The following is a 26333-nucleotide window of genomic DNA, read 5'->3' as shown; positions in this document are numbered from 1 at the left end:
CAGCTGGTTGATGTGATTTAGTTGTGTGACATCACAGGTAGATGACCGATACATTTCTTATATGTGTAACAGACATGAATGCATCAAACCAACTTTTTGTTTTATCCAGGTACACTGAACACAGCACTGTGGGCCTGGCTCAGCAGTGGGATCAGCTGGATCAGCTTTGTATGAGGATGCAGCACAACCTGGAGCAGCAGATCGAGGCCAGGTAACTACTGCCACTATCATCCTGTATGACTTCAGATCCTGGTTAGAATTGGTTCCAATCCATCATTGGAGATAAACTGGATTTGGTGTCAAAACCCATTGACTTGATCCGGAGCCAGCTCGCATACCCCTATTGCATGGATTATTCCTCACAAAAGCAATCACTGGATTATGTGATTGAGATCACCATTTTTTATCAGCAGCTCCATGTGGCTGGAATACTTCACTGTTATAACAGGGAACAAATTGAATTTTGATAGCATTAGTTTGGGCAGTAGTTTTTATTGTAAACTCTTCTTCAGTTTTCAACTGACATTTACTACTACTCAAATGAGAATGCTCGGACATAGTTGAAATATTGGGTTGTTCCTTTGAAATAATTCAACTAACGCTTACTGTTATCCTTTTTAAAGAAACCGCAGTGGTGTGTCAGAAGATGCCCTGAGAGAATTCAGTATGATGTTCAAGTGAGTACCTGCTAACCTTTTTGCTGCAATAATTGTCAAAGTTGTAATGTTCATTATGTAGTATTCCCATGTTTCCAAGTGTAAGTCAGCCTGTACACAGGTGTGTACATGCTTAAAACTCTGAACACCTTCTAATGTTTAGTATGAGTTATCTGCATCATAATCATAATATCATGAAGTCAGGTGCAGTTGCTGACTAAGAGGTAGAGACTAGGACAAATGTGAAATACAAAGTCAGTTTCCTCTATTCATGATTGTGGTCATTACTATTTGTTATACTGAGGACTAAGCTGTAGCCAAGTGGTTAAAGCATTTGATCATTATTGAGAAGGCCTTGGTTTGATTCCCTACATCAGTTCCTATTTCTGGTATCCTGCTGTGGTATTGCTAGAATATTCTTACAAGTGGTATAAAACTTTGTGGCGTGTTAACAATTGCATGGTTTATTTCAGACATTTTGACAAGGATAAGAGCGGCAAGTTGGACCACCAGGAATTCAAGTCGTGTCTCCGCGCTCTGGGCTACGACTTGCCCATGGTGGAAGAAGGACAAATTGACCCCGAGTTTCAGGCAATTCTGGACATCGTGGATCCAAACAGGTATCTATTCTTGCACCTACCACAGCATCTTAGTGAATTTCACGGGCAGGGTTTCTGGTTGTCATTCATCCAAACAATTGTATATACTTCTAAATTAATCTGCTGTGAATTGAGGTACTGGATGCATGAGTGACCAGGTCATCTATTGTTTTGCAGTTAGCTGTGTAGAGTTGCATGCCTTGGGTATGCAACTTGATTGTGGGTTCTAATTCGGGTTATTTTGTAGGTTTGTCTGTAGGGTAATTGTGTAAGTTCAGACTTGACACATTCTACTGTCACTCTCATATTAACCGTAACTTTCATGATGTAAATGGAAGCTGGAGTATTGTTCACTATTATGACCAGTTTACCCAAGCAAAGACTTTGAATGTGTAATTTTATTTCTTAATGCAACAGGTTGACTGAAATTTTTGGATATTACGCTGATGTTTCTTTTTTACTTTTCGGGTAGCCTTGTGTTAAAAGTGCTTGCTTGTTACACTGAAGACCTGGGTTCAATTCCCCCCATAGGTACAATGTGTGATGCCAATTTCAGGTGTTCCCTGCCATGATATTGCTGAAATATTGTTAAAAACAGCATAAAATCAAAACTCGCACTTTTGTACATTTAGCAGAAGTTCCTTTGTTCTTGAGAGGCATTTAGAAGTTGGTGAATATATATAAGACAATTATATGGGTGACAACTTCTTCTTTATTGTATGACACAACATTCTGGGCTACTTCTTGCCCTTCTTCAGGTGATTGAAGTTCTTTCGTGCACTAATCACGTTTGATTGTATGTTATTTTTGTGTTCTGTTTTTCAGGGATGGTCATGTGTCCTTACAAGAGTACATGGCGTTCATGATCAGTCGAGAGACAGAAAACGTCCAGTCCAGCTCGGAGGTTGAACAAGCTTTCCGAGCTCTCACCTCTGGCGAAAAGCCTTATATCACCGCACAGGAACTGTATGCCGTAAGTAAACTTTGATCCTTCTTGTGAATATTGGATAGGTGACTTCATAACATGTGCCAAGGGCCTCATTCAACATAGCAACTGTAACACAAGGAGAGTCATGATTGTTTAAATGTGGGAGTTGAGATCACCTTAGCGCTAAGAGAACAGAAGGGATATGTGTGATGGATTACATGGTCAGGTTCAGTGACTGGGTTAAACCACTGGACTCACAATATCAACCAATTACTTTCCTGGCGCAGACACTGTATTACAGGCCTCATTGATTATGACCCATGAAGGTCCAGATTAGAATCGGTCTTCAGTAACCCATACTTATCGTAAGAGGCGACTAATGGGATACAGGTTTTCAGGCTTGCTGACTTGGTTGAGTAAGTTGGGCTGTATGTCACATCGGCATTGTTTCAGCCATACAGGGACGGGAGCAAGTCTGCACTCATTAGAAAGTCCAAATGATTTTTTTTTTTCCACACATATATTCATAATATTATTATTGATTTGGTTGATACGCCTTCATATCTCAAATGGGTGGATATGGAGGGGCATGCTGTTGATCACTGGATTTTCTCATCCAGGCTTGATTATTTTCCGACTGTAGCTATATAGCTGGAATATTGCTGCATTTTTGCTGGCATTAAACAAAAGGTAAACAAACCATTCCCATTTATGATCTTGCAAGGGAATCTTCGCCCCCATCTCTCCCATTTCACCCAATCTCACCAAGTATAATGAATGTTTTTCTTTGGTTTTCAGAACCTTACGAAAGAACAGGCAGATTACTGTGTGGCCCGCATGAAGCCTTATGTCGACAAGACAGGCCGAACAATACCCGATACTTACGACTATGCCGATTTCACTCGTCAGTTATTCGTCAACTAATATTGATGTGGACTTCTTGACACAGCCAAGATCTGCTATCTTATCCTAGTATCGCTTAATGTACGTAGATACGGACACTGTGAAGACATGAATGGAGGCGAAGGTTTTTATGAAAAGACTCGAAAGAGGTGGTTGTGAATGTTTTAGCTGCAATGGTAGACACATTTCATTTTTGTTTCCACTTTTACACGTCTTGTTAATTCATGAATTTTACATGTTAAACATTTGTTGAATTCATATTTAATCGATGTACCATTTTACTGTAACACTACTGATTGCTATTACTACGTAAGTATAGCGTTGATTGACGTGTCCTGTCCTCCCTGTGTCAGTGGCCGTTACGTGTTCAAGCTTTATTAACAGAGCTGGTATGACAAGATTTCTTCTTCAATAAATGCTTATTCCCTTATAAGATGGCTTTGTTTTCTGTTATTGGTGAGTCAACAATGAAGCATTCGACTTTATGGATAACAACCGAAAATAAGATATATCCTATTAGAGCGCTGACACTTATCAGTGTGGGGCAGGTTAAGGGCAATGTTGTCAGTGGGGAATAGCAGGACATGACACGGGTCTGTTGGCAGTGATTGTAAACTCGATTGTAAACTCGATTGTAAACCCTTACAGAAAGGTGTAAGTGTCTGCAAGAATGGTGATCAGCCTGCTGACAAGAGTCAGCAATTCAATATGTTTTGGTGCATGTGATTTGTGGGTACTGTGAAATGTACAAGAAAGTCGATGAGTTACCCCTACAAATTGTAAGCAGGGATTTTGGCTCAGAATGAGAAATGTTCCAAAGAACCTAGCGGCCAAATCATTGCTGCGATTTCTGTGCTGTATGTCTCATTTGTAGGTAAATCTATTGACTATGTAAAATGTGTTGAGCATTGTTGAATTCGCCTTGAAACAAACTTGGTGTGTGGACCTCCTTACACCGATTTCCTTATATACAGGGCACTTTTTAGATTACAAGCGCCTGTTTGTGAATCTACACTGAGCTTGAGTATGATGTAATAATCTTTACCCAAAGTCTCTTTATACTTTAAGTAAGAGGTTGTTCATGAACTTTAATGCTTGCATAACTGACTCTCCCACTTGTAGAATGCCAATCAAACGTTCACTGACAATTACAGTCTAAGGGTTGGTAAGGTAACCTAGTGGTTATAGGGTTTACTCCTCACACTGAAGACCCGGGTTATACCCCACGTGGGTGCAATGTTTTGGGCTCATTTCTGCTGTGTCCTGCTGGAATATTGCGAAAAGCAGAGTAAAACTAAACTCATAGCCCACACATGGAAACCATTTGGTTTCTTCAGTAAATTATTCTCCAAAGTTTGTAACCTGTGAGTTCCTGTTGTAGTGAGGAGTCTAATAAGAAGTCGGTTCTCTGTCTGGGACGAGGGAACGACCCAATCAAACTAATCAGACCAATCAGACACACACAACTAAAATACCCGCAGGAATATTGCCAAAAGCGGTGCAAACCATGCTTAGGCACACTCACTCACTCACTCTAGTACATGTTGGAGAATACTGCCAAAATGTGTTGAAGAAACACGTGGTAAAACATTCTGATAATTTCATATGTACATGTTACCAACTGATTTTAAAGCCACCTGATGTGACCGTGTTTTGTTTAGAAAATGGTATCTCGTCATGTATTGTCAAAATCGATGACAGAAGATGTTCCGTATTTTTTAATTCATTTTCTCCATTAAACTGTCATTGAGCCATTAATGTAGAATAACCATCGGAAACTTGGCATCACAAATGAATGCGATAACTTCCTTGCCAAAACTAGGATCTAAGAACAATATTTAATTTGGGATAGATAGTACTTGAAGCTTGTTAGTTGTACTATAAGTACAACACAGTGCCATTGAGTACTAATATAGCTAACATGACATCACTGGGTTAGCACTGGTCTCTTCAGTCACACGGCCTGAATTAAAGAAACAAAAAACAAACAATTCACCCAAATCTATGCGAGTCAACACACAAAGTACTAAGGAAGTATAACATAGACCGATGTGACTTGTGTGAGAGTTCTCTCATCTGATCTGACTGAAACCTAAAGGCTCAATGTACGAGGTAAACATCTGAAGTTCGGACACATCCATCACAGAGAGAGACATGCAGTTTAGACAGAACGTTCAGATAGATGACAATCAAGTAAGTTAATTAACGGACAAAGCGGAGTATCGGGGCCAAGTATGACTGCTGTGGCGGCCATGTGCAAATCCAGACCAGACAACCCGCAGTTTGAAAGTAATTATGTCCCACAAGAGCAATTTTAGCAATATTGCAGCAACATCAGAGCGCTTGACACCACGACTTAGCGTGGTCACGGCGACAAGCGGATGCTTTAACCACTGGGCTACCCTACTGCTCTCATGCAAATACAAACAAGCATCTGTGTAAATATATATATTTATTGAGATTAAATACAGTGCTATTGTCAAGCGCCGTTGTCAGCTGTTGCTAGAGACCAAGGAGATCGTAACTGCCCCTTCTGTCCTCGTCGCCCTCCAATAACGTCACCGTGGCTGCTTACACCAGAGGGCTGAAAGAACATGACAGGCTGTATAGTATGTCTGCTTTCTTCCCTTCAAACCAGTCATGATCATGGTTTTCGATAAAGGTCTGAGTGCTCTTGGTGTAACGGGTGATTTTATAGATGCCAGCCAGTATGAGGAAAACATTTGATTTAACCCAGCTTTTAACTGAGTAATGCTGTAGTCACGTATCGGATTCATTATTATAGAAAACCTCTTGTAGAACAATATTATTTCCCGCCCTTACTGTAATTCAAGAGACTTAGTTGGAGCAAATCCTTATTCTTTGATTTTCTACGACTCCTTTGCAAATATTTTTGGCTTCCATCGTAATCGCATATATTAAGAGACTAACAGTTGATGAAAATCTTTAAGCGTTTACCACTTTGGTGAAATCCACGACCATGGGTATGGCATTACCAAAGAAACCGTTATCAGTGGGTCCAGGTATGCCAAAGCGAGATAACTTTGTGAACGGAATTTCGTCGATTTCCATGACAGGACCCACCGTGTGTCTGTGTAGAAAATTTAATGTAATACAAGCTGTTATACTTACAAGGCCTCGCAAATGAAGTTGAGCTCGGCGTTGCAGGAGTGATCGTTCCACTTGTAGCCTCTGGCAGGCTTGGCGTTGATGTGGGCGCAGTTCTCGCCGCGGCCGTTGTCGTTGTTGGGCTGTCCAGGGATCCAGTTCAAGTAGGTGGCGTTCTGCTTGAAACGCATGTTCTGCCATTGACCCTCGGTGTCCATGTCGCTGAGGCCGATCCAGAACTGCTCGTAGTAGTCTGCAGAACAAGAGAGTGAGTGAATATGATTTTACGCCTAAATATTCCAGCAATACCATGGTGGTGAGCACAAGAAACAGGCTTCGTGCACATTGTGTGGAAATACAGAATCGACACTTAAACTCGTTCATATACATTTAAGGCTATATTATGGAGGAATATATCTAGAACGGGTTTGTCCAATGTTTTTGCCAATGCAGGGAAGCGAACGCGGATGTGTTGCGTGAAAAGCAAATACTTTTATTGGACAAAAAAGATCCTTTGGTTCAGGCTACTACGGTTGAAACGAGACAGTTTCAGTAACTTCAGTTTGTTATATACGAAGTTCGTGATACGCATTGTGACTAAAAACCAAGTATCCATGAAATATAACTTCAGTTTGTTATAAACGTACTTTACTGTTGAAAACAGAGATACTGAAGTTCTTAACGTCCCCGCAGAACCTTACGAGACATTGATCCAAGCAGAGCCCTGCACTCACCACTGTACTTGGTCTTGAGGATATCGGCAATACGATCCTGCTCCTCCTGGCTCTCGATCTCAACCAGGGAAGACCTCATGGCGGTACAGTAGGTCTGTAGATAAAGGATGGAGGTACAATATAAACCCTGGAATTGCGAACGCTTGATACCAGTGGGAATTCGTTGAACTGGTATTTGCATAACGCTGCAATATTCCAACCATTTGATGGAAACAGTCGCGTCTGGACAAAGGCAAAGTTATTTTTGTGACATTTTTCATGAATCTCTTCAATTACATTTGTGTCAAAAGGCATTAAGTAACATTTCGATGGACATACCCAGGCCTCTATCCAGTGGACCCTGAGCTTCACGACCTTGTAGCATGAGTTGTCGCCGGCCTCCCAGCCTTCACGACACTGGATGCTGGTCTCTAGAGAACAAGTGAGTGACATTGCACTTATAGTGGCAAAACCAGACTTAAGACTAACGTATAAATTTTTGCAGAAACAAGCAACTACATGTACATAAAATTTAAAAGGAACTTTAGTGAGCTTGAGATCTTGAGAATTGTAAGGTTGTTAAGATTTAAGATCTAACGTCACAACGAAGAGCCTGTGTACCAGTGGAGTGTCTTCTTCCAAATTCTGTTCATCCACTGCATTCATAGTGATCACCCTACCCCTACCCCGTTCAGTCGGATTACATTAACAGTTAACGAAAACAATAAGAAGTAGGTGAATCACTAGTGCTTCAAATTCTAATCTGGAATAAAATATTTATTTTTTTAATTTATGCTTATAAAATCAAAGTAGCCAGGTTAACAGTACTTTTCAGTTTCGCACACCATTCCTTAAGATCTTCACCAGCCTGAACATCGGCTAGCGTGGCGGATACCTAAAAATATGAAGACCTTTCACCCCAACAGGAGACTAGACGTGGCAGGGTTATCTCCCTTTTTATACTCACGAGCCATGGCATAGGCAAGGACAGCGAGGAACGCGAGAGCAACCTTCATTGTTGAAACTGATCGAACCACTCTGTGATTGTGATGACTGTTTGCCTCTCACCCCCATTTTTATACCTTTTTTCTAAATGTGAAATTGCTTACCGGGCAACAAATAATCGGATTTTCTTAAACAGTGACGTGTCTGTTTAGTATAGGGTTTTAGCGGCGGGCGTTTAACGCTGAATGCTTAAGAGTAGGTATTTAGTTCAGGCCCAACAAACAGATTCCCTTCTAACTGTTGACAGCCTGTATTCATTAAAAAGCGAGTACACATAGCATGGTTTTCCCATTATTGGATAAAACATAAAGTCAACTAAACGGGTTATGATTTGAATATTAAGCTCGACACGAAGACTTAGTGATAGCAAGGATTTACTTCTAATGTGGATTTATATTTCACTTTCATTGTCAGTCCTTCGTTTATGTGTTGCCGAAGAAAGATGCATCGGAAATCAGCTAGGAATTTAGGGAACTCGTTGTTTTACAGTATCTTCAGTGAGCGTGTGGATGGGTGAGTGAGTGAGTGATTATTGCTTAACGTCGCATCGCAATATTTGTAGGTGACATTTATGACTGTAATGTTAACGAAAATGGATTGAAGTTGATTTCAAATGATTTTCTATAAGTGGAATTGTTGAGTATAGTGCCAAATGATAAAGATACCAGCACTTGCACGGAAGCATAGCAATAAATGATTGATTTATTTATTTATTTATTTATTTATTTATTTATTTATTTATTTATTTATTTATTTATTTATTTATTTATTTATTTATTTATTTATTTATTTATTTATTTATTTATTTAGGCTGCATTGTCATAATATATTCAGTTCCATACATAATTAACAGACCAAACACCAATACAATATGTTGTGAAGCTGAAGGTTGCATATACTTCTATATACCGAAAGTGTTCGTCAGTGATATACAAGAAGCCTACATAAAGCATCAACACAGTCGTAGGATCTGTATGGAAAATGCATGAATGGAAACTTTGAAACTTTCAACCCCGTCCTCATTTTTTTATTCAGACGTAAATGTTTTTCAGTCTAAAATACTGACAACCAAATATTATGTTAGAAACTGTAATCTACTGTTTGAAATCTAGTTTAGTCACTGTTTATTTCAGTATCTGACACGTTACTGACTGTTCCTCACACAAACCTCGCAGCTTGTTGGTTTGAAACTGAATACTATATAATTTAAGGTTTTAAGAATGTTTTTGATGAACACATTAAGCTCGGCATATCTAATACGACATCATGTAAACTGTTCACTGCCGCCTGGGCGGTGAGGTAGCCAAGTGGCTAAAGCATCCGCTGATTACACCGATTACCTGGGTTCAGTTCCTCGCATGTGTACAATGTGTAAAGACATTTCTGTTGTCCCTCGCCGTGATATTGCTGGAAGGCTTTAATATCGCTAAAACCATACTTATACCATACTCCACCTGGCGTGTGTTTGGTTTTGATAATATAAGAAAAACTCGAACGATCATACAAAATGCACTGGTCAGTTTTGTCTGAAATTTCCAGGTGGCGTACCTCAGGATAGAAAAATGTGCTTTTCGGATTAAATTTCATTTTGGTTTGATTTTATTTCGTGATTCCAGCTGCATGGTTCGACTCCACATAGTTTAAAAAATAGTAATAATAATATAATAATGACAAAGGTTTTGAATGACTGAATCAAACCCCGCTTACTAACGAATAACCCAAGCATTGGCCCGCAAGGTTCTTCATTAGACACTTTTGAGAATAGCCACAGCGCAGACAGTGAGGTGGGCCGCAGGAGTACTTTGCTCAGGGTCTTCCCATCTTTGATACAAGACTAGACGTTATAATTAATACCTGGGGAGAACAAAGGCTTTGTGTCTTATTATCAGGGATTAGTTTCACGAGCATTTAACAGTTAGTTCCCGAATGACAGGAATATAAGTTTGAATAAGTTTCACTGTAGCAGGATTTGGGGTTGTGTTTCTCCCGGTGTACTGACTGACTGAGTTTGGTTTTACGCCGCTTTTAGCAATATTCCAGCAATATCACGGCAGGGGACACACGATATGGGTTTCACACTTCGTATCCATGTGGGCAATCGAACCCGGGTTTTAGGCGTGACGAGCGAACGCTTTAACCAGTACTCTACCCCATCGCCCCTTGTTCCAGTTTAGCAGGGATGTGTATGTTTAGTTTGTCCCAGAATGACAAGGCCAGAGGGGTTGAGTTAGTTCCGGAACGTTCTCCGGAACGTTAGTGAAACGTTCTCGATTATTTTCAAACCGTTGTCATAGTTTGGATACTGTTGAGAGCGGCGTTAAACAAAACTGGCGTTCTTCATTAGGAACTGTAAATAGAATTTCGAGGATACGCAATCAACCGAAGCGTCTGTAAAATATGTGAAATGCAGACCACAGATCGATTTTGTTTCAAATTGCTGACCTGCGTCAGCCAAGGTTAATACATTTTTGGCGTGAATAACTTCATCCTGAGTTTACCAAATAGGAATAAATTAGTAATAATTAATGACACAATGCACAATATATAGAGGTGGAAACAAAAGTTTGGTCACTGAGAGGGGACTTTGCTTGCTTTCTTATGAGTCAAATATTCCAAAACCGTTATCAGTTATGTGAATAAGTGAAGATCAATCCGGGTTGGAATTGATCTTCAGTGACCTTTGCTTGCCGTAAGAGGCGACTAATGGGATCCGCCGGTCAGACTCGCCGGTTGACACATCATCGTATCCCAAGTTGCGTAGATCGATGCTCAATGCTGCTGATCCTTGGATGGTCTGTCATTTACAGACCGCCGTCACATACCTGGAATACTGCCGAGTGCGGCGTAAAGCTAAACTCACTCACTCGCTCATGTGAACAATTTCCATATTTTTCAAAACAACATTTCACAGTTTGCCGAAACTTTATTGTCTTTAGTGGATGATGGAATGTAATTCCACACAAAGTATACCACCACATGTAAACGCATTCACATAGATGTGCATTATAGTCTATACATATCCACACGACACAAAGCACAATATTCTCGGTATAGTATCAACATGACAAGTTCCACAATTACGTAGATCGATATCCATGATGTTTCTGATTGTCTTTTCCTGATATGGTTATTTACAGACCATATAGCTGGAATGAGACATTCCTGTGCCTATAAGACTCGTAAGAAACTAAATATGACGGTAAATCTCTCTCCCGCAGTACCGAGAAATGAACAGTCCGTTTGTCACTTTTCCCCGTTTTCTATGTATCTGTATGCTTTATTGTTTTGAGTGGATTTTATTTTGCCGTATCTGAAATATATCGCTTAAGATCTTCGTATTTTTTAAAATACTAAATATATCTATGTATTAGGACGTGCCAGTAGCATTTGATTTAAAAAGTATGTTAGAACTGTTTCTTGATGAGATACAGTGTTTGGACAATGCAAATTATTTTCTAAATTTTTTACCAGAAGACTTTTACCTTGCCACAAGTGTCTTTTACATGCTAGCAATCCCAGTATATACATGAGGACTATGTATATACGTTTTCGGAGTGAGCAAATATTTTAGTACTTTGACACCCTGTGAATATTTGCCATTGATAATTACAGGAATTAAGTCGTATTGCGCCCACAAGTCATTTACAATATTCCCATCTGACCCTCTGAATACTTGCATGACCCCTGACATCCACTGTCCTAATGACCTTCGTCTGTCTATTTGCCAATGCCGGGGCCCCCAATGTAAAACTGACACTCCGGCTGGCAAAGTTCACTGAGGTCATTTGTCTTGCAGAAACGTACGTCACAGCTGACGTACTCCATGGTTGTGCTAGAAGCAGCGAAACTGAACCGTCGCCCGTACGCACTGGTGGACAGGATTCCGACTGACCTGTCGTTGACGCATCTGAAAAACAGTTAGATGGCGGAAGTGAATTTTAAAGCACCTTAGCAGAGCACAGCAGGGATACTGAAGTGAGTGAGTTTGGTTTAACGCAGATTTTAGCAATATTCCAGCATTATCACGGCGGGGACACCAGAAATGGGCTTCACACATTGTACCAATGTGGGGAATGGAACCCGGGTCTTGAGCGTTACGAACGGACGCTTTAACCACTAGGCTGCCGCACCGCCAAAGTAGGGGCATTGGAAAGGTGACAAGTTAGAATACTGAGTAAAGCGTCGGGCCGAAGACCCGGGTTCCATTTCCAACGTCCACACTCTCCTCAACACACCAGTATATAACCTGCTGAAAGTTGAAACTTGAATTTTCCCGATAGACTGATAGACATGAACAAATAAAACAACACAGAAACAACAACAACAAACAAACAAACAAAAATAAACTAATAAACGAAGGTTGTGATACAGGAGCCTTAAGATATTATTACAATAATGATGTCAGGGTTTGAATCATGAATCATGAATCATGAATCATGACGCTATCACACCTCGACACATCTTCCAGTGTCGTATTACTTTTCAAGAGCAAAAATCCGTATCTCGTTTTAAACTGTTTGACCACCTGACCACCCGATCCCGTTAGTCGACTCTTACAATCATGGGCTGCTGAAGACTAATTTCATCAAGGATCTTCACTGGTGTTAGGTATGGGTGTTCATTATCGCTGTGTAACATCTTAACTCTCACCTATTTCTGATCAAGTGTCTCAATGGTGTGGTCGAGTCAGGGTGTTCAGATGTGTAACAGTCGCTGACCACAATGCTAAGACCCATGTCCGACGGTATGGACACTTCCAGATATACCGTTCTTCCACTCACTAACTTCAAGTCGCCTGAAATCTCGTGCCGGAAGTCGTAGTCGCTGAACAACTTCATCTCCACAACGGTAGGGATGTTGCCTTGACGAACGTCGATGACGTTGACGACCTGGGGCTGTGTGGCAGACACGTTTGAGGTTGCTAGGGAGCAGATGACGTTATAGTGCCAGCCCTGATTATACGTCAGTGTGTTCTTGTACATGGTTTGACCTTCCACCGTCTGCAATACCGAATCATCTGGGATGAGTGAGTGACTTGGGGTTATATTCTAAAGTTAGTCGAATGAAATGACAAAACCTTTCGGGCAGCGCCAGAAAACGATTTTATCCGTGCACCCAGTGTTGCATACCAGGGTGCCGTACAAAACATCCTTAGTGCTAACACAGTCATACATCTATGTTACATCTATGTTAAGACACGGGAGTTACTAGGGGCGATGGGGTTGCCTTGTGGCTAAAACGTTGATTCATCCCGCTGAAGATCCGTTTTCGATTGTCCACATGGATACAGTGTGTGAAGTTCCTTTCTGGTGTCACCTGCTGCGATCTGCTGCGATCTGCTGTGTATGAAGACTAAACAAACTCTATGTTACTGACAAATTGAAAAAATGTGTCATACTATGTTCAAAATATTGTCTGGAAGTCAAGAGTTTGAAATTTCAGCCGTAAAGTTTCAGAATAGTGATTTCGATTTGGCTAAAGTAGACTTCATATCAGTCAGGTAAAAGTTCACGAAACGTGACCCTTAATGAAATATAATCCATATCTTTGTATAGCTATAAATTGGACCAATATCCTATTATTATTTGATTTATTGTTATAGGATATTAATATAGCACATATATCAATGCAACTAGTGCATGCTCAAGGCGCTGATATTTGTTCCCCTCAATCTTTGGATATTCATCTCAACGTCACATCGTTTTATCATTCTCAACTCTCTGGGCAGTATACAACTTTTGCTGCCACTAGGCGCATCCAGTTTAATGTGGCTCTCTCATACTAACAAGGTACCCAGTTCGCAGCAGGATGGACAAGGACACATAGTCACAGTACTTTGTCCACGTTTACTGCACGTTGCTGTACCCGCAACTAGGTGTTTGCACGTATTCATGTGGCCACCATCTGGTCATCTACCAACGGATTCATGGGTTCTTTTAGATGCACAGGGTTGTGCACTGTACACTAGGGGTTGTGACAACACGGAAAGAACCAGCCCACACAAAGTTCCAAGGTTTTTACACTAGGTTACAGGTGGGCTCGATTCCAGACACCTCAACCTCGCTGGATCACTAGTCTACCGCTTTAACCAACTCGCCCACCCCGCCTCGTTCCCATGAGAATGGTATTACCTGGTACATGTTTGTTCCAAATTTTCTGAATGTTGGATATGTGAGCTGTAATCCGTATCTTTAACACGATATTAAAATCACCTCTGTTTTAGTCTGGCAGTCCTGAAGAGAAGCGTTGAGTACCAAGCGGTCACCTTGCAGTAACCCAGTGCAGGACGGATCTCCACCTAGAGTCACGTTGCTGAAAATAGGACGGTAGGCCTGGCTGCCACTGAATGCTGTGGCATTGAGAGTTATCTCCCATCTGTCACGGTCACAGGCAAGGTGAACTGGATTGGATTCGATACCTATATATCAAAGAAATTGCGAACTGTAACGTTAAATTTGTAAGAGACGACCATTTGATATTAATTTTACCCACAATAATTACACTGAACGTTTGAACTCCTGAATATCGTTCAAAAATGTATTTTGTAGTGAAATGAAATTATGTTTCTCCTTCACTGGAAGAAATACGCATTTATGGCATTGAAACAAACATCCTAACAACAACAACAACAACATCAGAATAAGAAACAATAATAACGTACCAAACTCCTGTCCCAACACCTAACTACTATATGATTCGCGGGGCGAAGGGCTAGCTTAGAGTATAAAGCGTTCGCTAGTCACGCTGAAGACCCGGGCTCGATTCCCCAAATGGGTACAATGAGTAGAGCTAATTTCTGACATTCATGGAATATTGCTAAACGTAAAACAATACTAACTCTACTGCGAACTACCTGTGGAATGAATACGCCCCGATCCTGGTTTCACAAAACTCTCGTAAGCTTAAGATCTCGTTCCTTTTTGTCGTGCATTTGCACCTGGCATACTGTAACAAAGGAGGTACAAATGCTACGAGAAAAGTTACGAGATCTTAATAGATTCACGAGGATTTTGTGAAACGGGGCCCTGGACAATATTTCTGGAAGGGAATATAAACCTGTATTCAGAGTAGGTTATATTATTTCTTACGCTGTGACTGCATGAACAATATATTATTATGATATCTTCCATCTTCACGTGTCATACGAAAAGTGAATAAGTGAATTAACGCAGTAGTCAGCCCCTGATATAACTTAAAATGTGCGAAAGGGTTTTACGAAAATTTGTCCACGAAAAAAGGTTTAAAAACCGCCGTCAAGTTCTCTCTGTAAAGTAACTCCACACTTACCTGGCAGACCCGGGGATGAGGTATATACCCCGTACCCAACATTCACCTCGAACTCTCTTTTGTTAGCTGTGAAACCGAAAACCTGCGCCGAGAAGTCCCCAAACTTAGATGTCTGCTGGAGATGCATCAATGACGTCATCGACAATGGCATTACGGTAACAGAATATGGCAGGACCTCGGATGACATGTTGGCCCATTTCGGAACTACAGAACTGTTGCTTTTAATCTGCATGCCTCCCAGTTCTTTTGTTTCCGTCGTCACAAATACGTCCGCAAGTGATGTGTCAAAATTGGGGACAAGAGCGTCCGTCTGGTAGAGAGTTAGGCACGGAACAGGGATGTACGAAGCTCCGTTCGGGCCATACGCTATAATTGTAACAGATATAGGGTTGGAGCTAAAATAGACCGTGATGTCGGTGGAATTCAGCTCATCTTCTATATACTTTCCTGGCCCAAGGCCCGTGAAAACAGCTTGCGTGAATCCCCTGTTTATTTTATTTACGACTGTTAAATTCGTCGCTGCTATGATTCTGGTAAACCGTCTGGTGTAGGTTGATCTGGCTGGTTCCTTGACGATGAAGTCTGTTCCCCACATATGCAAAGGAAGTGCTTGTACGGAGCTGAATTCGTCGCTCAATACGTAGCCGCCATCTTTGATTTGGCTGGATCCAGAGATCACAGCGATTGGTTGGTTTGAATTGACGGTGGTTCCCCCGAAGTCGCTGGACGGAGAATATAGATACAGAATCTCGTTTTCCGAAAGAGTCTCATCTATGTAATCCCCTGATACTTTCGCCACGTTACCATGCATAAACCCTGCAATTGATTGCAATTGAATATGCACCCTGGTGTCATCAGACGTTGCGATTATTCCAACAAAACCGTTGCCAGGAAACCCAGGGATATGATACGCCGTGGATAGACTTGATATGGGTAGAATCAACATGACGCTTGACAGAAAACCGGAAGAACTATAGGACGCGTACGTAGACACCGGAACTGAGCAAGAAATCCGAATTGCACTGAATTCCCTGACGGCCCCAAACGACACCCGTGCAGAAACTGGAATGGCGACCTTCGTTGTCTGTTGACCCTTGACCTTTACATACCCGACTGACCTTGTAAATGGATCAACGGCATAGTCGATGTTGCAGTAGCCGGACTTGGTCGAGGTGATGTAGATGTGGCTTCCAATGGGGGAACTGACGTTCTGGGAGGCGTAGGGGAAGAAGGCCATTGTGAAGTCCGTCCCTACACTGGATCCGGACGCTGAATCTGTGGATATGTGAGTACAATTCAGCAGGGTATGGTCACAGGAATAAGAGTTAATCAGGTAGATCAGGTAAACTGATCTTAGTTGTTGGTAATGGGCGATTGGGGTCATATTGCTGAATCACTTGCACCTTTGGAAGAAAGCACGAGCAAAGGCATATGTGATCAGGATGCGGTCATAATCGATGTGCCGATTTAGGTCAGAGATCTAGGACAGTCTGTCCTCATTTCACGACAGGAGTTGTCTTCACATATTGGGGAATCGAAAACGAAATGTGTAAAACGCTGTATCGACAATATCATCTCACTGTCCCGTAATATACGCAGTATGAATGGTATAAGCCCTCTATAGCTGTTGGGCACTGTCAAAACGTGGGTAGTGACACTGAGTGAAAGGGCGAGACATAAGACAATAAACTAGCGTCTATTTTGAAAAAGAAGACTAAACTCAATTACAAATTTGTATCCGGAACATGATAATCTCGGATCGTAAATCTTCCGGCTACTAAAGTGGTAAAGACTCACACCATTAAGCAGGACAAATTTCTATAGCCAGGAACATTTGTAAAGTTTCTCAAAGGATCACATATGAGCGGCAAGTATAAAAAATTGTCACAATACAATCTGAAGAATAAAATCACAAAAATCAGATTCAGTCTTGATGACCATTTATCAACCCGAGTAACCTAAATCATTACTTACCAACATAGCATCTGGAGAGCACGAAACCAACTGCTGCCAGTCTAAGAATGATCATGTTTGCTTGCAAGTAAACAACAACTGGAAAAGGACATTTAAGGAATATGCCGGGCCTTTGTACAACAACCAAAGTGTGCACCGTAACCTTCACTGATAGACGTGTGTCGTGAGGGTGATTACGAGACTGACACAAATACAATATCTAGTTGATATGGTCAGGACCTCAAGGACAGTGTCTCCTTGTGATATATGATCTATATTAGGATTAGGGTTGAGGACCATGGTTAATCTTCTTTCACGTCGTGATATGATAGGCTAGTGGTTAATGTGTTTGCTGTTCTGACTAAAGGTCAGGGTTCGAGTCTCATCATAAGTACATGTGGTGTTCCCTGGCCTGATATAGCTGGAATATTGGTTGAAGTTTCATTTAAACGATAAATCACTCATAAATTGGTCAAACCGATACTACATGAACCGCTTGGGATCTTCTCTCACATTGAGCATGAGGAAATCAATTCACAAATTAAATTTTGGCTTAGAAAACGCTTGGTTCAGATGTTTTACCGATGTCCCCATTCGTGCTAAACGCGGCATTAAACAGCATTCATTCACCCACACCTACCCCAAAGCCGAAAAGCGGTAACGTAGCTTAGTGGGTAAAGCGCTCGCTTGTTACACCAAAGACCCAGGTTCGCTTTCCATTGTAAAATGTGCGAAGCCCATTCCTGCTGTGCCCTATTGCTGAAATAGTTCCAAAAACGGACTCAATCAGTCAACTTAGAAGAATCATGTTCTGTTGTAAAACCCGTGTCTTCAGCCACACAGAATGCAAGACTATACTATTCACCTTAAGTGAAGTGTGGGATCCTGTTCGATAATAGAGCATTTTAAGGTTAGACTGATACGAAAAAGGTCAAGCAAAGAATTATCTTCACGAGATAAAGTCACTTAACTGTGAAGGTAGACGCATACTGACAGAAACATGGCGTACAGGGCTAGTATATTGTCTGTTGGTTTAACCATTGCATTTCTTCCATTTTCAAGTTCAGGTAAGTAAACTTTAAAAGTCTTGCAAATATTGTTTCTTGACCGATGAAAACGTCATCGAGCCTGGACATTTGACTTATTAAGTCGTATCTTCCCTGCCAACAAATACTGTATTCTAATCAAATTTTGTTCTAGTCCAGAGTCCAGACCAGACACTCCGGTGGTCAACATCATGAGCATCGATCTATCCATATTGGATACGATGGCATGTGCCAACCAAGGCAAGCGAATCTGACTATCCGATCCGATCACTCGCCTCTCACGACAATCCTGGGTTGCGGAAGATCAGTTCTAACCAAATCTAACGGATGTGTTGCCTTAGAGGCACTAGGTCATATTTACAGTGGGTTTGGGGGAGTATATTTATATTGAATGGTTCTCTGTGATTATACATACAAAGATATTTTGTCATAGTCGGTATTAAGCTGAATTTAATTAGTTCGTATTTGACTGAGTTCAGTCTTTAGTAACGGACGATTTTGGTGTGTGATATGGCTAAACGTGATTATTCGCACACAATGTCTCGAATAATCACGACTATGACAAAATATCTTTGTATGTATTATCACAGAGAACCATTCAATATAAATTCAATATAGATGGTATACAAAATTATCGAGTCTGGACCAAACAATCCAGTGATTGATACAGTGCGCAACGAACCACACTGTCGAGTACCATGTAAAACATCAAGTCTTTCAACCAGATCCACTGAGTCGTTTCATGAGACAAAGGCATAGAATACAAAGGGAATATTCCCCCTTGAGGTCTTACGACAGAGATTTGAGACACAAAGCTCAGATGGTTAAGGATCGCGAAAACACTATCATCTGTCAAAAACATATCTTTTTGCAGTTTCTTCTGACTCACAATCCACAGAGGTTTAAGGGCGGGAAAACGCTGTTATCATATAGATAAATCATATATTCTACATTATTGTTATTTGCAGTTCCTTCTAACACAAACCTGGTCTACGCATGTCAAACAGATGGATGGTACATCCAGTTGGACATTCCGTCATTTGGTTACGGCGTGACATCATCCACTGCTGATGACGTTTCTCTGGGGACAGAAATATGCAAAGGAAGAATGGAAGGTCATGATCTGGTGTTCAGATACCCGTATGGAGCGTGCAACACGGATATCTCGGTCAGTCCACCCCATGTTTGAGTGAAAATACATTTGTACAAAACGACGTGAGCGCTTTGACTGTCGTAAGTCTAGTTTAAGACATCGGAGTTACGATCACCTCACTGCGAAGACTGTCGTAAGTCCATGTTAAAGCATGGAAATTACGATCGATGACCTTATCGCTACGACTTTCGTAAGTCTGTGATAAAGTGTTGGAGTTACGAGCATATTTATAGCAGGACTGCCGTAAATCTATGTTAAAGGATGGGAGTTACGATCACCTTTAGCGCAAGACTTTCGTAAGTCCTGTCTAAGTAAACTTAGTCTCATCATTATTCGTTACACTCCTCTACTGAGTCTTAACAAACCCTAGTAGGAGGACGCGTCAGGTAGGGAATATAAAGGGAAAAAGAGAAAGAAAACACGGTTTCCTTTCTTTTTAGCTCTTCGTTTACAATACTGCTAACTGAAGTCTGTTATTGATTTTCTCTTGCTTCTGTTACTCCTTGAATTTCAGGTCAGTAAAAGTAGGGTGTGGTTCACGAACACCTTGTACATGGCGAACGCCAGTGCGACAGTGGGCTTGGCCTGGAACATTCAGCTGGCGTGCTATATGGATGACATACAGACACAACGAATACGGTATATGCCAGTGCATGTGACCACTCAATGTACGTATGCTAGCTACACTTGGCCGTATGTATTCTTTTTTCCGACCGGATAAACAGATTTCCCAACAATCGAACAAAAACAATGCGATTAGGGTCATATTGAAATGATCAGGCATTACATTTCTCCTCCTTACAAAATATGTAATTATAAATGTATATCTTATTACAGCTATTTTCGCGCAGACGACACGCGAAGAACAGACCTCCACGCAGACACTGCCTGAAGCCACGACAGGAATGTTCATCACAACAGACAACCAATACACAACATCAACCAAACAATCCACAGCACGTGCATCTGAGCCACCCTCAACAAGACAGACCGTTGTGCCAGGTAGATCAAGGACCAGGTCACATGACCTGTTCCTTGTAACCATATTTCCAAGAAATAGCGCACAGAGAACACAGTAATTGTTTTCTACTGGAGACGATGTAATAACCTAGTGGTTAAAGCATGCTGAAGACCCGAGTTCGATTCCCCACATGTGTGTAACCCGCCGTGATATTGCTGGAATATCGTTAAATGCGACATAAAAGTGTACTCACTCACCCACTCACCTTTTCTACTGAGTCTGCAATGGTGTTAGCATGAGTACGGAAGCCTGCTAGGGCCACGCTACGCTATTATTCAGCATCTTGAATAAAAATCAAATTGCTACATTGAAATTTCAGCATCCTTTCATGAGAGGTGCAGAATAATAGCCTGATGTGGTCCTAATAGAACATGAGAAGCAATGACCAATTGGGTTTGACACTAAGATTGTCGTTACGCAATCTACCAACAAACAACAGCACCTGTTGTTTTCTTGACGACGTCTGTGTCTACTTCAGCTGTGTGCAACGTGTGCAGCGGCGGGCCATGCGGCATCATCCCCTCCATGGAAAAGACGATGACGTGCCCACCGGCGGAACCCTTCTGCATGAACTCGATCACGAAGGACGCTCAAGGCCAAACGACATACGTAAAACAGTAAGTTGCTCCAATTTCTTTTTCAAACTCTAGTTTATCCGATAAAGTCTTAATTTTCCATTTTCCTCTATTACTATTTTTTGATAGTTCGGAACTAGTAATTAACAGAATTTATAAAACATATCACATATATGTGAGACATTTTGTACATATCTTATGGCCATACAATATCACAGTGTATCATTGTACAGCTATCAAAAATTATAACTTGAAGTTGCCATGTGGTTGAAATGCTTCCAATATGACTAAAACTCTGAACTCAATGCACAGCACCTCAGGTACTTTGACCACCAAACTGATATTTGGCTAGTCACGCCTGTTGTATGTGAGCGGGTTCACTGAGAGTGACTTAGTGACGTGGCCTTTAGCAATATTCGCGGCGCGTGCCACCAGAAACGGACATCGGGTCGATCACCCCCAGACCTTCGGGGTGACGTGCGTACGATTCAAGGCTAGCCTACTCCGCATGTGAGCGATGTATCATCTGAAGGCGAGATTAGACCCCGTTTCACTCTCTCTCTCTCTCTCTCTCTTTCACGTTCTCTCTCTCCCTCTCTTTCTCTCTCTCTCTCACACACACACACATCATCATCATCATCATCATCATCATCATCTCGTTGTCCCCGCCTCCTGTCACCGTAGAGACACCAGCCAAACCTTTCCCCTCAAAAATTCATCTTTCATTCTGCAAAGTTCAAAATTGTTTTCATGTGTGCCTATAAAACCGTTACAACCTTAGTTCTACGAAACTTGTTTAAACTGAAACATTACTCAAATAAATCTGAAATATTTAAGATGGTCCAAAAAATGTTTACTAACTTAATTCGCTGATTTTCTGCTGCTATCATGCCCTGTCCATTATTCTGGTACTCCCGAGTAATGTAGACAAGAAATATGATATATTATTAGTTATGGAACAATGGACGTCTAGCCACGGATTAAGAAGTATTTCTAATTTCACTAAGACAGACTGTCGTTGATACGTACGTCCAGCTGCTGTCTACAATCATTTTATTATCATAGGTCTGTCTACTAGATATTTCCATTATGCGTTATAGGAACCGTTATCATCTACTGGAAGCTGTGTAATTGACGTAAACCTGAGTCAGTTACGGACATCAGTATAACAATTTTCACAGGTCACACAGATTAATGATTGCAATAGGACACAGCAATACACCAAGGATTCTCTGATATTGTATGCAGGGTATTTTACCTTTAGGGAAGATGAATGTCAGTTCTTATTAGTCTGTACTAATTATAAAAGGTATAAAGTTTATTTTAATACCACTTATATTTTTCATCGAAAAAAGATATATATGTATTGTTGGGAATCTGTCAAAACACGTATTGTTCATACACTATCAATGTAAACTGACGCACAAAAGAAAGTATACGTTGTGAACATATTTTATTTATGAAATGTAGCCAAAGCCTGAACATGGATTGGCACAGGCCAACGGCTTACGACGCACTGTAATTTAAGTGGCGCTCCATCACATATAGCACAGCACAATCAATGATTAATTTCAAATAACAGAAGTGATTATTCCCACAAAGGCATGATATGCATAATAAAATAAAAAAATCTACAAAATTACATTAAATGGTAATTGTATAAATGAGAGTTGAATAATTTGAAAGTAGTATGTATTTATGAACAGTCGAGAATAAGCTGATTAAATCTGTTATTTGAAGTCTGATTACCTTGGAGATTTGAATTGAAGCCAAAACCATTAGTGTAGAAATATTTACCTGATCTTGTTAAGTCATCACAAGGACAAGACAAGAAATAATAGAGAGAATTTTCACACATGCCCAGTTGGGAGTATTTGAAATAACCCCAGTCTGAGGCGAGCATGGATCCTTTAACACGAAGCGAATTCCTCAAAATTGTATCTGACCCTTAATTTAGAGATGTTATCAAAATGCCTCTAGGCCTAACTCTGATACGATACGATTTGATTGGATGTAAATTTGTATAGGATACATGCACTTGCATCGAAAGTCATCTGCTCCGCGTTAGAATTGGTCTTCAGTAACCCATGCATGTCTCGTGGTCACATGACTTCGTATCCCAAAAGCGTAGATCGATGCTCCCGTGTTGTTTGATCACTGGATGGTGTGGTCCAGACTTGATTATCTACAGACCGCCATCAGCTGTAATATTGATTGTGGCATGAAAAAACAAACAAATAAATCTTTAGTTACATTGGCCCAGTTTACATATTCATCCGGGTTACATCAAACTGTCCCGATTAACAAGGTTCTGGTACTGACAGGTGCGCTGGACAGCCTCGTTGTGAGAGGCTATGGTGGGAGCAGACCTCTGATGACCAGAGATGTATCCCCCTGGACACCGGCTACTCGGGGGAATTGGCATGCCACTACTGTTGCACTACAGACGGATGTAACAAAGACTTCGTCCCTAAGACGAACACATTGTTCAAAGGACAGGATTAATTTATTATCACAGTTATAGCAATATCAAACCTTGTATGTGACGATATTTTTATAAAAGATTTAAACTTGTCATGCCTTTTCTCTTCCGGCTCTTATTGTGATTAAACTCAATGAAAAAAAAAATTATTTCACTGATACAAGAATGAACCTTTGGATGATCATAGGCACATGAGCTAGTGACAAACATTTCTACATTTAAAACATCAGTGGTCACAATGATGTTGGTTGCATTTTCACATTCGCAGTAACCCGTGAAGGTGTGGGATTCGATAACCGTGCTTGTTTTTGTTTTTTTGTAAGACGCGACTAATGGATCGGGTGGTCAGGCTCCCTGACTTCGTTTACAGATATCATCGTATGGTTGATGTTGATCAATTGATTGTCTTGTTCAGACTCAATTATCTACAGACCGTCTCCACATAGCTGGAATATTGCTTAGTTTAAAATCACTCATTGTTCGGTGTAACGCCACTATTTCATGGTATAAAAAAATCCACAAAGGCATGATACTGTCGGAATGAACCGATGTACCATTATTCATACATTTTTGGAACGCATCAGCCCTTGACTTATTGCCACCTAGCACAAAATGGGTACCCGGTGGGATAAGTCATTTGACTATTAACCCTCTGGCGCCTCATAGGCAGCTTTGGTTATCCAGGGTAATAATGTTCAGATTGTGGTTTCACCACCATTGAGCACCGTATAGAAATCGTTAATTATCATGTTTTACAGATTAAGATGAAAAATGCAACAGGAAGGGTTCGGGTGATCCTGGCACAGCCAGGCTGGTAAGGCTCATCATCAGCTCAGGGCCCTCGCCCCCTCTACACGCAGCCCAGTGGGACAATGGGACTTCTGCCAGGAAACGTTGCGTAGTCGAACTCACCAAGAACTTTCCGAAGAATATGAAGATTCCCCAACACTGCAGCCTTCTGCATTACCTAGAGCGTCAGAAGGGCTGTGCTCCCGATGGAGAACCCGGGCACTCTCCTGAACTGCGCCAAGAGATCAGGAGCTACCAAACTAAGGGCACCGAGAACAATGGACACCTGACGACAGTGTACTTGGGTATCTGGGATGCAAGCGCTGAAAGCGTTGTCCGCATATTTTGCATGCTTTTCCTGAATCTTGCCAATCACGTTGTTGTCAAAAGGGGCAGATAATTCAATTCATTGGCTTTATCAAAAAGGGACAAAATCAGGTTGGCTGGAATTCTTCTGATGCTGTATATGGGTCTGTTTCACAGAAGTTTAAAATCATTATTTTCCATGACGCCCTAGACATGTTCAGGGTCGTACCATGGATTGACCTTTGAGGCAAAGCCACAGGCATGGCGAAGACGGTTGGAGAAGCAACGAGCCATGCCATCATGTTATTAAGATATGCTGTTTCTGCCACGGGCTGGTGGGCAGTCTCTGTAATTTCATTTCAAAGTTAACTTTTAAATACTGGTGTGTGTTTTTAAATTGCGAGTAGGATGTGACTGGTCCTGGGCATAAAGTACATGTATTATCAGTTTATTATCCCTAGATCAGGACCGGGCCATTAGGACAAGAAGTACAATAAACCTTTCACGGCATGACGTGATCGGATTTCGAACCAGCGACCTTCCGCTCTACTGCCGCAGCAATCTTTGGAATATATTACAGGAATCATAAGTAAATCATGGGACCGAAAAATAAAATGGGTCTGCTTTTGCCGATTATAGCATGTTTACGGCAATGACTGGAAGTTATTTAGCTATTTGTGTGTTTCCTTAAACAGGAACTCGTGCGTTCGAGCCGTCAACAACTGTCCAAAGCGAAAGGAATGGCTGAAGAATGCATTATTGTATATTTCATTTTGGAGCGTTGAATTGCTCACTAATACAAAATCTGACAACTGCAACAAAACAAAATATTGCACAAATTGAAATCGACAGACCAACTCTGAAGTTTTGTCTCATAATTTTGGACAACAGAGTAAAATCTATAGCAAACGAGTATGATTTTGTTGTCACGTTTGTTGCTATTTTCTTTTACGAGGTGAGGGGAATACTTGCTGGTGGGGCAGCCGTATTCAGCAAGCGTGATTAGTGAATTTTTCATTTTAACACGTGCAACTGGCAACTCGCACTCTTCAGTGGCCTCATGGTTTAGTTGGTGTGTGGTTGTGGGTGACAGTGTAGAGTTAGCGAGCAATGTATCGATCTCAAATGAAACCAAACGGACTGGAATATGGCAATCACACTACTGTGATATATTTGCTGGTTACTCGTGAAACAATTTCACACTGCTTAGAGTGTTCACGCCACTTGGATATGCAGAAGGTATATGCTGTGATATCAGAACTTAAGGATAGTCTGCTCGTTGGCCAGACAGTGGAAGTTCGCTTGTTACAGTAAACATGCTGAGTCAAAGAGTAGTTTTCTGGCAAAATTCTCTTGAATCGTACATGATATCAATTACTTACAGATTAGAATGATTAACGACAATGGTCGTGTGATGGAATATTGGTGAGTGTGACATTGAACAACAGATAACAACAAAAGAATACAGACATTGATGATTACATGCAGAACACATCTACAACACGCCCTTGTAACATTCATAGCCAACCAATGTGCCATCGTGGATACAGATTTATCAAAAAATTTGAGGAGAGGCATGTAATGACCTTACAGCTGTCACCTGTGGAAAATGAACCCGTGAAGGTCCGGGGTAGAACAGGCTTTCAGAAACCCATGCTTGGCATACAAGGCGAGTATGCTTGTCGAAAAAAGCGACTAACGGGATCGGGTGGTCAGACTCTATGACTTGGTGGTCATCGGTTCCCATTTGCGCAGATCGATGCTCATGCTGTTGATTACTGGATTGTCTGGTCCAGACTCGATTATTTA

The 26333-nt window shown here is 41.2% G+C and overlaps 4 protein-coding genes across 12 annotated transcripts in view; 2 read left to right on the top strand and 2 right to left on the bottom strand.

The window, feature by feature from the left end:
* The window catches only part of LOC137273647 (spectrin alpha chain-like), a 61144-nt gene extending 57623 nt beyond the window's left edge, over positions 1–3521 (top strand). For 8 of the 9 annotated variants that reach the window (XM_067806433.1, XM_067806430.1, XM_067806427.1 and 5 more), the window contains 5 exons: positions 110–211; positions 624–677; positions 1130–1276; positions 2081–2228; positions 2982–3519. In XM_067806433.1, coding sequence (XP_067662534.1) covers positions 110–211; positions 624–677; positions 1130–1276; positions 2081–2228; positions 2982–3107 — 577 coding nt within the window. In that variant the 3' untranslated portion in view covers positions 3108–3519. Of the gene's footprint in view, positions 1–109; positions 212–623; positions 678–1129; positions 1277–2080; positions 2229–2981 lie in introns of all 9 variants that reach the window. The other variant, XM_067806435.1, reaches the window with a different exon arrangement.
* Positions 3522–6214: 2693 nt separating this feature from the next.
* LOC137271762 (perlucin-like protein) lies at positions 6215–7923 on the bottom strand. The gene is made up of 4 exons (XM_067804166.1): positions 7875–7923; positions 7247–7338; positions 6929–7022; positions 6215–6447 (listed from the first exon to the last, which is right to left on the bottom strand). Exons 1-4 carry the CDS (start codon positions 7921–7923, stop codon positions 6215–6217), a joined length of 468 nt encoding a protein of 155 aa, XP_067660267.1.
* Positions 7924–10815: 2892 nt separating this feature from the next.
* Positions 10816–17400, bottom strand: LOC137272505 (uncharacterized). The gene is made up of 5 exons (XM_067804890.1): positions 17174–17400; positions 15200–16474; positions 14125–14330; positions 12563–12912; positions 10816–11819 (listed from the first exon to the last, which is right to left on the bottom strand). The coding sequence occupies exons 1-5, from the start codon at positions 17226–17228 to the stop codon at positions 11630–11632; spliced, it is 2076 nt and encodes a 691-aa protein (XP_067660991.1). The 5' UTR covers positions 17229–17400; the 3' UTR covers positions 10816–11629.
* A 716-nt stretch (positions 17401–18116) lies between these two features.
* On the top strand, positions 18117–25437 carry LOC137272504 (uncharacterized). Its single transcript, XM_067804889.1, has 6 exons — positions 18117–18219; positions 19167–19366; positions 19866–20019; positions 20189–20353; positions 20851–20989; positions 23272–25437. The coding sequence occupies exons 1-6, from the start codon at positions 18153–18155 to the stop codon at positions 23450–23452; spliced, it is 906 nt and encodes a 301-aa protein (XP_067660990.1). The 5' UTR covers positions 18117–18152; the 3' UTR covers positions 23453–25437.
* The last annotated feature ends 896 nt before the right edge of the window (positions 25438–26333 follow it).

Source organism: Haliotis asinina, chromosome 2 (genome assembly GCF_037392515.1).
Source record: "Haliotis asinina isolate JCU_RB_2024 chromosome 2, JCU_Hal_asi_v2, whole genome shotgun sequence".
NCBI lineage: Eukaryota > Metazoa > Mollusca > Gastropoda > Lepetellida > Haliotidae > Haliotis > Haliotis asinina.
This window is presented reverse-complemented; position numbering and strand designations above follow the sequence as displayed.

What these genes read in the sequence shown, in the direction of transcription:
- LOC137272504 (XM_067804889.1), top strand. Translation starts at nt 18,153, where the DNA reads ATGGCGTACAGGGCTAGTATATTGTCTGTTGGTTTAACCATTGCATTT. An exon ending in AAGACAGACCGTTGTGCCAG is followed by an intron (nt 20,354 to 20,850) that starts GTAGATCAAGGA and finishes TGTCTACTTCAG; the next exon opens with CTGTGTGCAACGTGTGCAGC. An exon ending in CAAACGACATACGTAAAACA is followed by an intron (nt 20,990 to 23,271) that starts GTAAGTTGCTCC and finishes TGGTACTGACAG; the next exon opens with GTGCGCTGGACAGCCTCGTT.
- LOC137272505 (XM_067804890.1), bottom strand. Translation starts at nt 17,228, where the DNA reads ATGATCATTCTTAGACTGGCAGCAGTTGGTTTCGTGCTCTCCAGATGC. An exon ending in GCTCTCCAGATGCTATGTTG is followed by an intron (nt 16,475 to 17,173) that starts GTAAGTAATGAT and finishes ACATATCCACAG; the next exon opens with ATTCAGCGTCCGGATCCAGT. An exon ending in AGACACTTGATCAGAAATAG is followed by an intron (nt 11,820 to 12,562) that starts GTGAGAGTTAAG and finishes ACTGTTTTTCAG; the next exon opens with ATGCGTCAACGACAGGTCAG.
- LOC137271762 (XM_067804166.1), bottom strand. Translation starts at nt 7,923, where the DNA reads ATGAAGGTTGCTCTCGCGTTCCTCGCTGTCCTTGCCTATGCCATGGCT. An exon ending in CCTTGCCTATGCCATGGCTC is followed by an intron (nt 7,339 to 7,874) that starts GTGAGTATAAAA and finishes CTTGTTCTCTAG; the next exon opens with AGACCAGCATCCAGTGTCGT. An exon ending in CCTCAAGACCAAGTACAGTG is followed by an intron (nt 6,448 to 6,928) that starts GTGAGTGCAGGG and finishes CTTGTTCTGCAG; the next exon opens with ACTACTACGAGCAGTTCTGG.